General features: G+C 39.3%; 1 protein-coding gene across 5 annotated transcripts in view; it reads left to right on the top strand.

The window, feature by feature from the left end:
• Positions 1-13,680, top strand: part of PPM1B (protein phosphatase, Mg2+/Mn2+ dependent 1B) — a 59,004-nt gene that overhangs the window by 28,101 nt on the left and 17,223 nt on the right. For all 5 annotated transcript variants that reach the window (XM_079298838.1, XM_079298839.1, XM_079298840.1 and 2 more), the window contains exons 3-4: positions 9,638-10,501; positions 12,328-12,445. In XM_079298838.1, coding sequence (XP_079154964.1) covers positions 9,656-10,501; positions 12,328-12,445 — 964 coding nt within the window. In that variant the 5' untranslated portion in view covers positions 9,638-9,655. The remainder of the gene's footprint in view (positions 1-9,637; positions 10,502-12,327; positions 12,446-13,680) is intronic.

Raw genomic sequence — 13,680 nt, 5'->3', positions numbered from 1 at the left:
CTGAGTTATGATCTCTAACTTGGTACCTATTGAGCTGCATTCCAGAAAAATAAGAAGCCTCAGCATAAAAGTATGCAATTTGTTCAGGGGAGGCAGATGGTTGCCACGTAAGCTGAGCTGGGAGATCTGTAATTAAGTAGCATAATCCATATTTTAGTAAAGTGCAAGAAAGCAGACTATAAAATTAATCTCTGAAAGGACCACAAGCATGTTTTTCTCGTGTTAACAACAAAGCTATAAAGGTTATAACCCTTAACCTAGCTCCTGGTTCTCCTTTCTATTTCTTTGTCTTTTCTGTTGAAGGTTACAGCCCCCTGGATCTGCTGTCTAAGCTGCTGGCTTCCAAACCCACTGCAGTCAAAGTCACAAAGTTTCAAAATACTAAAGCTAACTTTGCACTTCTTCAGTGAAACAGTTCAAAGAGTAAGAGCAAAAACATCTCAGCCAGCAGTTCTGAAAGAAAAGAAATTGCTGGCACAATGTAGTGATGAGTAGCTGAGGCAGAGCAGAAGCATTAATGTTTTCAGGTAGTGCTACTGACATTGAAAATAGATGTGAATCTTCAGCATTAAATTACACCTGTGATTGTCTTTTGCCACCAGACCAATTTGAAATAACTGAAGTTCATTCTGAAATCTTCATCTTCTTTGTAACTTGCTGGTTTAAAAATAGTGTGGTGGGAGAAAGTTGTGTTTTGTTTATCTTTTGTTATTGGTTCTTTTCCCCAACTGTTCTAACAGTAGAGATGCTGAAATTAATTTAAAAATTACAGCTGTAGCTCCTAGGCATGTATGCTACCTGGTGATGGGGATGACTTGCAAAATTTTTTTGAATTCCTGGTTTAGAAACCTGTTTGGTTTCTTTAACATCCTGGCTGGAAAAGTTTTGGTAGGAGGCTCTATAGTGAGGTTTTATGTTGATACTTAATTTCTTTCTGTCAGCATCCTTGGTCGGCTGGTATCCTTCCTAAAGCCAACACCCATGGCCACAGTTTACCTAAAAACAATCCCAAATCCTCCCCAAGTCCAGGAATGGTAATACCAGCTCTTCTATAGAGTTCATTTTTAAGCTAAAATAAAATACTCAGATCTTAGGTTGCAGTAATTTGTTTGACTGTTTGTGGCTACGTAGAGTAGCTGTTACAGCCAAGCTCCAATAACTGTTTTCCTAATGTAAATTCATAAAGTCTGTATGTGCACATAACACTAGAGAGAGACTGCAAGATGGAGACACAGAGGAGCTTTCTACCAAGACTAAACTTTGGGGGTTTTTTAATTTTTTTTTTTTTTTTTTTTTTTTTTTTTACTTAAACCAGAGAAGTTATTTCTTCCTGCACTTTCTATAAGTTTTGTAATTGTTGGTCATGGATGCATTGACTATTTGTTTTTCATTTACATCTTTAATATCTAATGCAGAATTTTTTCTTTTGAAGTGTCATTCGTTTTTTATAGCTGGAACACATGTGCTTTGTAACAGGAAACTCTGGCACTGTTTCTTTTCCACAACACTGACTGATTAGAAATGACTAGCCTGTTGAGTGAGTCCTTCTGAGGAAGAGACATTTTACAGTACACTTTTATGACCTAAGTCCAAAAGATTTATGTTAGACCATTTTCATATTATGAAAAGATACGTTATTGCCTTTGGGACTTTTGGCCATCAAGGTGGTATTAGTTTAGTTCTGATGTTTTTTATGTAACTGATATGTGATATGAAAATGATTTTATAGTATCTACAAAAACTTTGATTACGGCTTTTAGACCTTTATAATCTAATTATGTGTTGGTTGCTGTCATGGTTTAACCCTAGCCAGCAACTAAGCACTGTATAGCTGCTTGCTGACTCCACCTCCTCCTTCCCCAGTGCGATGGGAAAGAGAATCATAAAAGTCAGAACATATATGGGTTGAGACGCAGGCTTTTTAATGGGACAGGGAAGGAAGAAAAATAATTGAAATATACAAAACAAGTGATCCACAATGCAATTTGCTTACCACTTGCCAACCAATGTGAGCAGTAGCCCCTGGTTTGCTTTCTCCCAAGTTTATACATTGAGCATGATGTCATATGTGTTGGAGTATCTCTGCCCAGTTTGGGCCAGCTAGCATGGCTGTGTCTCCTCCCAACTACTTGTGCCCTTCTGGCCTTCTCCATTGGCAGAATATGAGAATCAAGAAAGTCCTTGACTTAGTATAAACACTGCATAACACACTGATATTTTTAGTTGTTGCTATCAACTTTTTTCTCATGCTGTATCCAAACCACAACTCTATACTAACTATGAGGAAGAAAATTAATTATCTCTATCCCACCTGAAAGCAAGGCTATATCCACCCCTCATTCTGTACCATTTGCATCCTAACAGGTCCCACACTTTCCAATACACCCAAGTAATCATGATCACCTTTCCTGTATTTTGATATGTACACAGAGACACCATTCCCATAGTATATGGGCCATCCCTTCAAAATGTTTGTTGAGTTCTAGTCCATGACTTTGGACTTCATCTGTTGAAGCAGTCCTTCAGGGCAGAAGAGAATGTTCATAGTGTTAGATTGTTTTATGCTGAAGTCAGCGCTAGTTCCATCACTGCTGTGCTTGTCTGGTTCTATCATCAAAATTCCATTCTTCATTAATCTGGATGATTCTATTACAATACCCTTGATTTGGCATTTAACAACCATGGAAGTGATGACCTACAATATTTTACAGAAAACAGCACAGTACCATTCAAATAATTTGCTGATCTTACCCAGAATCAAATCCCCTTGAGGTGCACTTTGACTTCCCCATCCTTCTGTGTTACCCACGAAGTGCACCCAGGTCCTTGAGCAAATGCAGTCCTGTGGGTGGTTGCTGAACCTGCTATTCAGGTCCTTTGACCTTTTTTATTTTATGGCAAAACCAGTTTTGAGAAGGATTTGTACTACATTTTCCTCTCTCAAAACCTTTTGTTATTGTATTGCCTCACACAATATTGTCATCAATGTATTAAGTGTTGTAGAGCTTTACCTTGTTTCAGTACTGTTTAGATCAGTCCATGACTAATAGCAGATCTGTCTTTCCACCTCTGGAATAGTTGATTTCAGGTGTACTGTGTAGGCCTGGCTCTATTGCCAATGGCTTGAGAAAACTGCATTATCAGTATCAATTATAGCATATTGCTTGGTTGCCTCTGACTGCAGTTTGTATTGAAGTTCCAACAGATCTGGCACAGCTGGACTTGGAGGTGGCATGGCTTTGTTCGGGCCATGACAGTCTTCTGTTAGTCTGCACTGGCCTTACAGGACTGCTGGAGAGTAAGTGCAAAACAATTTATGGATGGTGTCAGGGTATCTTAGTTGGTGTGATACTGCTGCCAGTAGCACCATTGTGATGGCACCTGTTCTTTGACCCACACCAGATGCGTCCTCCAGGAGATGGGGTAAGGTAGATGGCTGTTTAATTTCTTTTGGCTCCAAGGCAGCTATATCAGAAGGCCAGCAGTACCTTTTTGAGTCCTTGAAGTACACCTTGTGAGACAGTCTAGGCAAAGGGTGCACTGGAGTCTAAGGGCCAGTCACAATAGAGTGCTTTTGCCTCTTGTTCCCAGTCAGGCTCACTTTGGTCTCCAACAGAGTTTGCTGTTGGACTTGCCCTGCCACTCCAGAAACACGGATGGTACCTGCCCCCGTGCAGCATTGTTTGCTAGAGCCTTTGACTCCTGTGGGTCTGCTGTGCAAGGTCATCCAATTCACACAGTCCACTAAACCCAGCTGGTTTTTCCCTCCACCTGGCTGGAGGCAGGACCCCTCTAGTCCTGGCTGTAGAATTCACTATTTATTAACTTCTTGTAAATGTGAATTAGAGTCCCTTGAAGATCAGGAGAAAGAGCTGCCCCTCTACTCTGTCTGGGAAACTTACTGCTAGAGACTGGAGCAGCAGTGTCCTACAATAACCCTCTCTTGTGATTTTCCTTGCAATTTCCCTCTTCATGCCTCTAGGATCAAGGTAGATTTTTCCATCCCACTTCCTCATGTCCTCTCTGTGGTCACACAGGTTGGCCTGTGCTGTGTATGCTTACTCTGATAGTTAGGACACTGGTCCATCTCATACTCATGGGTCATGTACACTTGGTTTCATCTGGATCTTTGGTAACTGTTTGTTGTCCACATTGCCATAAATCTCCAGTATGGCTAATTGCCTCAGATACTCTATGCCTTTATCCATGACAGTCCACTTGCCTGGGTGGCATAACATCTTCCTTGAAGGAATACCTTTCCTTCATACCTGATAGGAGTCACTTCCAGAGGCTGAGGGCTTGTGCCCCTTTTCCAGTTGCTTTGTTAATGCCCATTTCTGTAGAATGGGATGCCAGCTGTTTGACTTCTCTACTCTCTAATTCCAGGTTACTGGGCCTGTTATTTCCAGCATTGGAGTATCCAGATGATGGTGCCTGGATGATAGCTGAAATATTTTTGCATGTCACAGCTAACTAAAAGATGGGGATCAGATGGTTAGCTATGTCTTTTATGCGTTTTGTCTGTTCCCCCACCACTTCTTATGATAGCCCTGCTGCTTCATCCCTCACTAAATGACCTCACACATCCTTATGTATCACAAGGGCTGATACAGGCATGAGTTGGTGCTTTGATTCAACCACAGCACCTGTCACTGGGGTTGAAGTAGTCCCTATGCCCATCATTTTGCCATCACATCCAAAGGCCTTTTCTTTCCTTCAGGGGTACTGTACAATACTGAATATGGGTCAGTAGGCTTGGGCTAGGCCACAGCACATTGCTGTGGGTATTGTCTCTCTGGAATTGCCAGGGTTGCAGCATAATATTTCCAAATATTTAACTAGAATTTCCAGATTTTTTACTTTTTCAGGGCTGAAGTTCCACAGCACTGGAGGGTGCCCACTGTCCGAGGTGCTTGCCCATACTATTCCCCACACCCTGCCACTTACCACTATCCAGCCTCAGGGCAGAGCCCTGGGTGGCATTCTGAAATAATTGTTGATCCCTAAACAAGACCTTGAACACATTCAGAAGATGCAGCAATAGGAATGCTGGTTTGAACATTCCAGGGATATTCCCAAGTGCTGTTTTAATTGGCCCAGAGGAGAAAGGGAAGATCAAGGGAGGTAGCAGTCTCCCCCATGGATTGGGTCTCTGAGAAGAGGTAAAAGTTGTAATTATTAGTAGTTTCCTATAGATGGCTCCCAAAGTATGGAGATGTGGGCAGTGCTGAGTACAAATACCAGATCAGTTTCATGAGCGGCAGTTCTGTCATTTAATGAGACAGTGTTACAGAGTACAACAACATAACATTAGCCCAGTTCCCATGGGTGATAAAGAGCTGGGAGCAATATATACAAATAAAGTATTATATAATGCAACTTTACTAACAGGGACACCAACTTTGAGAGCAAATACATCACCACTGTGACCAGTGACTAATATAATAAGTACTTATAACAAATTTATTCTGATACCTTCTAGTCAGATTTGTCATTATCTCAACCCATCATGCCCTGTGTTGGGCACCAAAAATGACTGTCATGGTTTAACCCCATCCAGCAACTGTGTGCTACACAGCTGGTCACTGACCCTGTCAGATGGAGGAGAGAATCTGAAGAATAAAAGTGAGAAAACTGGTGGGTTGTGATAAAGGCAGTTTAATGGGATAGAAAAGGAAGAAAATTATAATAATAAAAGAATTAAAAACAAGTGAAGCATAATGCAGTTGCTCATCACTTACTGACCAATGCCCAGCCCATTCCCAAGCAGTAGCCCTGGCTGTCTTTCCTCCCAGTTTATATATTAAGCATGATGTCATGCAGTATGGAATATCCCTTTGGCTAGTTTGGGCCAGCTGTCCTGGCTGTGTCCCTCCCGCCTTCTCCCTGGCAGGGTATGAGAGCTGTCAAGTCCTTGACTTAGTGTACCTAACAGTACTTAGCAACAGCTGAAAACCTCAGTGAGTTATCAACATTACTCTCATACTGTACCCAAACCACAACTCTGAACCAGCTGCTAGGAAGACAATTAACTCTATCCCAGCTCTGCTAAGGACAGCTCTGGCCTTTATGGCAGTCATCAAGTAAATATTCTGCCTGTGAAATATAAATCTAAATTGAAAAGAGCATGCTTTTCATTTGAAGTAGCTGCCTATTTCCCCTTTATGATATAGTAGAAAATAATGAATATTTATACCTGAGCGATAATTATTTGTCAATTTTTAAGTAGATCTTTGGAGAAAATCAGGAGTTGGGGTTGTTTGTCTTTTAAATGCAAACACAAGCTTATGCACAACTGATTTTTAAGGCTCTTTCCTATATGGCTGATCTAATAACTGTGTAGCTGGGGCAGAAAGGACATTTATCACAAATTTTTCTTGCATGTCAGAGGACATGACTTTTCCCTTCATTCCTCTATACCTCAAACATCTAGATGTCTTTGGTTTCGTGAGCCTGAATTGTTGCCTGTATGTGAGATAAGGACCTCACGTAGGATTTAACTCTGGTGGAAAGCATTAGAGAAAAATACAGGTTGGAACTTTAGAGAAGTAAGCCTTGGGTTAGATTTTGCTCTGGGATCTCTGCTTTTATTAGAGACTTGTTACTCTGAACTCTCTTGGCAATGACTGGCTGTTGATGTAAGGCTAGAGATGAACAGTGTGTACTAGAAAGGTAGGTGGAGCCTTTGCTTAGGTAGTGTATTGCTGAGATTCAGCTTCTTCATTATTAGAGAGGGGCAAAAGCCAGTAATTTCCTTATATAAAGTAATGTCTCCTTCGTAAAGGCATTCCAAAAGCCTTTGAGCCTTGGTTATTGGTCCTGCCAGGAAATAATTTTTTTTAAAATTGTGATTAATATTGTTTTATTTTGTCCCAACCTTTTCCAGGGCTGGAAAGACTAAAAGAAAAGAATCCTAGGGTTTTGTTTTTGATCTGTGTAATATATAGTGTTTTAAAGAATGGTCTGTGGAGCATAGACAAGAACTAAGGCCTTCTCCATTTCCAAGAAAATTTTGGGAATTACAGTAGACATGGTCTTCCTGATTTTAAAACTTTCAACTAATAATTTAATGTGGGGTAAACATTTTCACCACCAGGAAATTAATATGTGTGGAGGAGAAAAGGCCAATCTGTTTTCCAGCACTGTCAAGGAAGGGATAAAGAGGGTAGAGCTGTGTTCTTCCAGGAGACGTGATGAAAGCCTGGGAGGCAAAGGAGATTCCCAGACTTACTGATAGCAGGTCAATCTCTGCATCCTTTATTTGCAACATTAAATAGGATATTTACATTATTAAGAACATAATTTTGAATTGTGTGTTTTTCTTTTTTTCCAGTTTGAGTTGTAAATAAGTGAAACAACTTAATGAAGCAGGTAAAACTAAGGTGTTACACATGCCTTTGGTAGTTGTTTTTCAGGAGTTTTATGGATATAAAACACGACGCAATACTGAGCCCACAGGCCTTTGCAATTACGTAGGTTTTGATCTTTTTCCTCACTCAGTCACATGATTTCTTCCACATTTTTGATTTAAGAATGTAAGCACATAGTTAACACAATTAAAGAAATTTCATAGAAGGTATGAAGTATTGGAGGGTGTCTGTCATTTTGGCAACATTTCAGTCCTGTATGACAGTTTTACTGGTAGGAATGTTTTGTGTGCTTTTAAAATAGTTTTATATTGTGTGTAATTTGTGAATATATTAAAATCGTTTCACAAGTCTCCTTTACTGATGTTAGTTGCACTGTTAACTATGTGGAACTTGTTCAGCTTTTAACTGAGAGCACTGGTTGCTGAGAACTCTGGTTTGTGGTACTATGTTGCACTGCCTTCCTTACCCTCTGGCACAGGTGAATTTTGGTTTTTTTCAAAGCAAAATCAGATGTTTTGAGAGAAGGGGTTGTGAAGGTGGATCCACTTTGTGTGCCCTTTCTGCTGATTCACAATGTTGCAAAAAACTTCTGAGCAAGCATTTGGGATCCTCAGCAGTGCATGGAGATGATTGTAACAGAGAGGTAGTGTCAAGTTTGGTTCATCTGTGTACTTCTTGTGTATTTAGATGAGGGAAATGTAAGAAGTAACGATTAATTAATCTCTTCCTGACCTGGCAACAAATTCTTAAACTAGAAGTTGATGATCATGACTCTGTAGACTTAGTGGGTGCTACTGTGTCATAGACTAGTGACTGCTCAGGATCAGTCATGGCAGAATTTTTTGCCAATTCTTTTTGCATAAAATTTGCAGTAATTCTCACATCCAAGGATTTTGTAGGATGGTGACTTAGCATGGTCTGAAGTTGTGATACCTGAGTTTGAGATCTGTGGATTAAAGAATGTATTCTCTGCTGACTTTGTAAAGGGCAAGGTAGTTTTTCCAGTCTATGTTGGACACCTGAGTCTAGTACAGGAGAGGAAATCATAAGTTTTCTAAAGCTTCAGTGTAGGTTATTCATATTCTACCTGTGGGCTTGCTCTCTGGAGAGATATATTTCAAATATTGAAGAACTTCTGACTTTCTGTGGTTTATTTACTTCCCTTAGCTCATAGCTCTTGTAAATGCATAAATTTTAACATCCAAATCTTTGTACTTAAAATCCCATGTAAGCACATGAAGGTCTTTGAGGGATGTCTGAGAGATGAGGTTGTTCAGCCTGGAGAAGCCTGGGGAGATCTTATAGAGGCCTTTAAATACCTAAAGATAGCATACAAGAAGGCTGGAGAGGGTCTGTTGGCCAAGTGTACTGATAGGACCAGGGTAATGGCTTCAAACTGTAAGAAGGCAGGTTTGGATTAGAGATAACAAAGCAATTCTTTACTGTGAATGTGAGCCATTGGAAAATGTTGCCCAGAGAAGCTGTGCATGCCCCATCCCTGGAAGTGTTCAAGGCCAGATTGGATGGAGCTTTGTGCAGTCTAGTCTAGTGGAAGGTTTCCATTCCATGGGGGGGGGGGGGTTGGAAGAAGATGATTTTGAAGTTTTTTCCAGTCCGAAACCATCTATGATTCTACAGTGAATACTGAAATACTGTTTTATGAAGGGCTAAGTATAATTTGTTAAAGGATTGCTGAGAGATATTTTCTTGTGTTTAAGTGGGAATTATTGCCTTGTTCCTTTGGCAGATGGTCTGTGTTTCCCTGTAGTCACTTTGTCCATGCCTTACAAGAATACAGAAGTAACATGGTACATGCAAAGCTAGTGAGACCAGTCTGTTCCTATTTATGAACATGAATTGATTTTCTTCATGCCACAGTAAAAAAAAAAAAGTAGAAAGAGTAGGAGTGATATAGTTAGTTTTCCATCATAAATTAGTCTCTGCAGAGGATGACAAAATCAGCAGGGTTGCAAAGGTATGTGGACTACTCTGCCTTTGTATAGAATGGGATTTGTTTAAATTTGGTGAAGTAGCTCTTCAAAAAAGCACCCCAGCAAAAAACCATTAAAAATGCAAACAGAGGTTTGTATGTTCACACTTCATTCATGTCATGTATTAATTATTTTTTTTCTTCCAATGTAATTGTTAACTTTGCATGTATGCATGCTTTATCACTTGTTTTACAAAGAAGAAACACAGGGAGTGGACAGCAAAGCTTATATGGAATGGTGGCTTTATAAATAAGACTTCTTTTCTCTGTTTTCCAGATTCAATATTGCATAAACATGGGTGCATTTTTGGATAAACCAAAAACTGAAAAACATAATGCTCATGGTGCAGGGAATGGCTTGCGTTACGGCCTCAGCAGTATGCAGGGATGGCGAGTGGAAATGGAAGATGCTCACACAGCTGTTGTAGGTATTCCCCACGGCTTAGAGGACTGGTCCTTTTTTGCTGTCTACGATGGTCACGCGGGATCTCGTGTTGCAAATTACTGCTCCTCACACTTACTAGAACACATCACTAACAATGAAGACTTTAGGGCAACAGAAAAACCTGGATCTGCTCTTGAACCTTCAGTGGAAAATGTCAAGAGTGGAATCAGAACTGGCTTTTTGAAAATTGATGAATATATGCGCAATTTTGCAGACCTCAGAAATGGCATGGACAGAAGTGGCTCAACAGCAGTGGGAGTTATGATTTCACCTGAGCATATATACTTTATCAACTGTGGTGATTCACGTGCTGTTCTCTATAGGAATGGACAAGTCTGTTTTTCAACACAGGATCACAAACCTTGCAACCCGAGGGAGAAAGAGCGAATCCAGAATGCAGGAGGCAGTGTAATGATTCAGCGTGTTAATGGTTCATTGGCAGTTTCTCGAGCTCTGGGGGACTATGACTACAAATGTGTTGATGGTAAAGGCCCTACAGAACAACTTGTTTCTCCAGAGCCTGAGGTGTGTGAAATTTTAAGGGCAGAAGAAGATGAATTTATCATCCTGGCTTGTGATGGCATCTGGGATGTAATGAGCAATGAAGAGCTCTGTGAATTTGTAAAGTCTAGACTTGAAGTATCAGATGACCTGGAAACAGTGTGCAATTGGGTAGTGGACACTTGTTTACATAAGGTATGTAACTGTTTTCTCCAAACAGCTGTCCTAAAATTATCTTTTGGTCACTGTTCCCCTTCTTCAGCTTCTTTTCCTCCAAGTTCTGTACCCATTTGACTGTATATCCTTGCTGAAGAATATACACCACACCCTATATCCTTGGAAAAGTGATAGTAATCACAAAAATAAAGGCTGTTGTTTTTTTTCCCCCCCAACTAATGCTTGCATATAGCTCCAAACTAGTTCTAAACTGTGATTCTGAATAGAAAATTTGTAAAATTAAACTATTTTGAATGAGGTACTTTGGGGGCTTTTTTGTTCTTTGAAGTTGGGTAGTGTTTGTATCCTTTGTGTAAAGCCAGTGTTGGCACCATGTTTGTCTGTCACCTGTGCCCTCAGCTCGTTGTAGGTTAGGTGGAATGACACCACCTTTGCATCTGAGCTTGCTTCCACTCCTCAGATTTAATTTGGAGCAACTACTGGCTTGTCTACATATGTTAGATAGATATCCATTTCTAGCATTCCCTGAAAAGTGCAACTCCTGCTAGTACAAACAGATTTCTCTGTTAGACCACAGACTAAACATGCAATTTTGAGGAAAATATTAAAATTCAGAACTGTAACTCTAAAGGGTAAGTTGTGTGTTTTTCCAGAAATAGGGTTATATTCCAGCATATGCCATAGAGTGTATGATTGGTTTAAATGCTGTTTAAATTGGTTTAGATTGCTTTGCTGACCAAGAACTCAACCAGCCTTGTTAAACAATGGTCACTCTGGGATGCTTCCAGTAAAACTGAGCATTGACCAAAGTCAGATCCTGGATGTCTGTTACAATTTTAGAATGGTGTATTATGTCTTCAGGCTGTGGATTGTGTCACATAATACTAAGTGATAGGTGGCCTCACATGTAGAAAAAGGTGTGTAGGCTAGCTCCTAAGCAGTATTTATGAAAGAATTAATTCTAATGTCAAATTCTTAATTGCTTCAGGAGAAGGATTTGTTGTGATAGATGATCAGAACTATCCAGTCGCTTGGGTTTACACAGCAATAGTATTCAGTGACTAATAGTACTTAATGTTCTCCACCAAAAAATGTGAAGTTAAGATTTGATTTTCAAACTGGTAGTTTTGGATCCCCTTGTAAGAGACTTAGAATTGTGGCTTTGAATTTGGCTGTAAATTATACTTTTGAAAATTAAATATGAGCAGGAAAATAGTATCCGAGTATGCTAGTAAAGAACTGGCATTAAAATTAGTGTCTAAAAAAAACATTGAGTGATATTTCTGAGAACACAATAGCCTGTAAGGTTAGCATGGCCATTTATTTTTTATATGTTTATACTTGTTTCAAGGTGCTGTGTGACACAGGTGCATTCTGATAAAAACTTGTAGTGTATGTAAAGGCTTACATGAATGCCCTGCAACTAAAAACAAATCAGCTGTTTTAGCTAAACTGTTCTATAGTGTAAGGGTGTAGTCTACATTTCATTTTGCAACAGGAGTTGTTTTTCCATTTGGCTTAAGGTAACATTACATGGCTACGTAATTTCTGACCTGTTTTATTGATTCTATTTTTAAGTGGTTGACATGTAGATAAGTGTATTAATTATTCAGACTTCAATATTAAGAATATGCAGTCAAATTCAGTCAAATTAATTCTAGTGAATGGTGTTGTTGGGACACGGAGAAGTTCTTATCGATGAAAATACAGAATTTTTTGAAGTTGTTTTTTTTTTCCAGGTTTATCTGTAGTACTGTATTTGAAAAAAGTACAAATGTGATTAGAGTAGAAAGATGAAGAATAATGCTAGAGATACTGACTTCTCTTTCTTTTTTGTCACATAGGGGAGTCGTGATAACATGAGTATTGTATTAGTTTGTTTTTCAAATGCTCCTAAGGTCTCAGAGGAGGCAGTGAAAAAAGATGCAGAGTTGGATAAGTACTTGGAATCACGGGTTGAAGGTAAGAAATCCACTTAGTTCACTAGATAGTTCTGACAGTATTGTGCTCACCACCACGATTAAACTGTGATTTGTTAGCTATTTTGAGCTTGAAAACAAAAGCAATGAAAGACATTATGCCACTTTCTGTTGGGTTAAATTCGGGTCTGGTTGTAATTCTGAACTTTTGTAGGTCAGGAAGAATGTTTTAGGCCGTGTGCTTAGTTTATCCTGGTATTCTGCAAACATTTTCTTAATGTGAGCTTTAAGTTTTTGCCACTATCTTCATAGATTATAATGCAACTACTGACTTTGCAGAGAGTTGTATCAGCTCAGTAAATTGCAAGCTTGCTGATGTCCTGCTTATGAAATATTAAAAGGGATGTTTGTACTGCTTCTTCCCCTTTTCTGTGCAAGTTTTTGACAGAAAGAAAAACTCTACTGGGTTTTAATGATCCAGTAATCTAGATAGTTGATGTAGCCACCCTAAATTTTTATATGTAAATATATATATATATATATATGTGTGTGTGTGTGTTAAAATCTTCAGGTGCAAGTTGTCTCTGAGCATCCAGCTGTTGTGGGTGGTGTCTTTTCCTCTTGTTTAAATGAAATCTAAATTGAAATGGGTTGTATATTTGTAATTTCTGTTGAGATTAGAGAAGCCAGTGGTCACTTCAAATGCTAACTGTAGGCCTGTTTCTTGGAATTTGGCTTACATCCCAGACTTCCTAGATGACACTAGTTAAGATAAATACCTGTTATCTTCTGTGTCAGAGTAGAGTACATGAGCTGTTAATAGGCTCTGGGAGGGAGCCAGGAGCAGTTGCCTTCACTGGCAGCAGTCAGGTGTGCTCAGTGGTTATGGTTAGTATTCCCAGCTTCTTGGTGGCTGCTCTGTTAGCAAATAGGTGAAAAATACATGGAACTGAAGTGGATTTTATTGCTTTTATAAGTGAATGTTAAGATTAATAGAAAAGCTGTCAACTTGTGATCAGAGTGTCTGGATGAACTAATTTATTAAGTGATTATTTTTAGCTCTGTTGTCACATTTAACTAAATAATACGTATATCAAAATAAAAGATGAGAGTTTGTAGTCCCAACTGATATGGAGTCATTCCAAATATAACTCAAAATCATTGTTTAGCTTAAGTGCTTCTTAGAAATGAATTGCTCCAAAGCTTGAACTTCTGTTGCTTGAGCTCTTGATGTTTTTATTTTCCCTGCTCAAGTTCCCTGTGTCATGCTGTGCTTTG

This window comes from Erithacus rubecula, assembly GCF_903797595.1.
Source record: "Erithacus rubecula genome assembly, chromosome: 2".
Taxonomy (NCBI): Eukaryota; Metazoa; Chordata; class Aves; order Passeriformes; family Muscicapidae; genus Erithacus; species Erithacus rubecula.
Note: the sequence above shows the minus strand (reverse complement) of the source record. Positions and strands in the feature narration are given on the sequence as shown.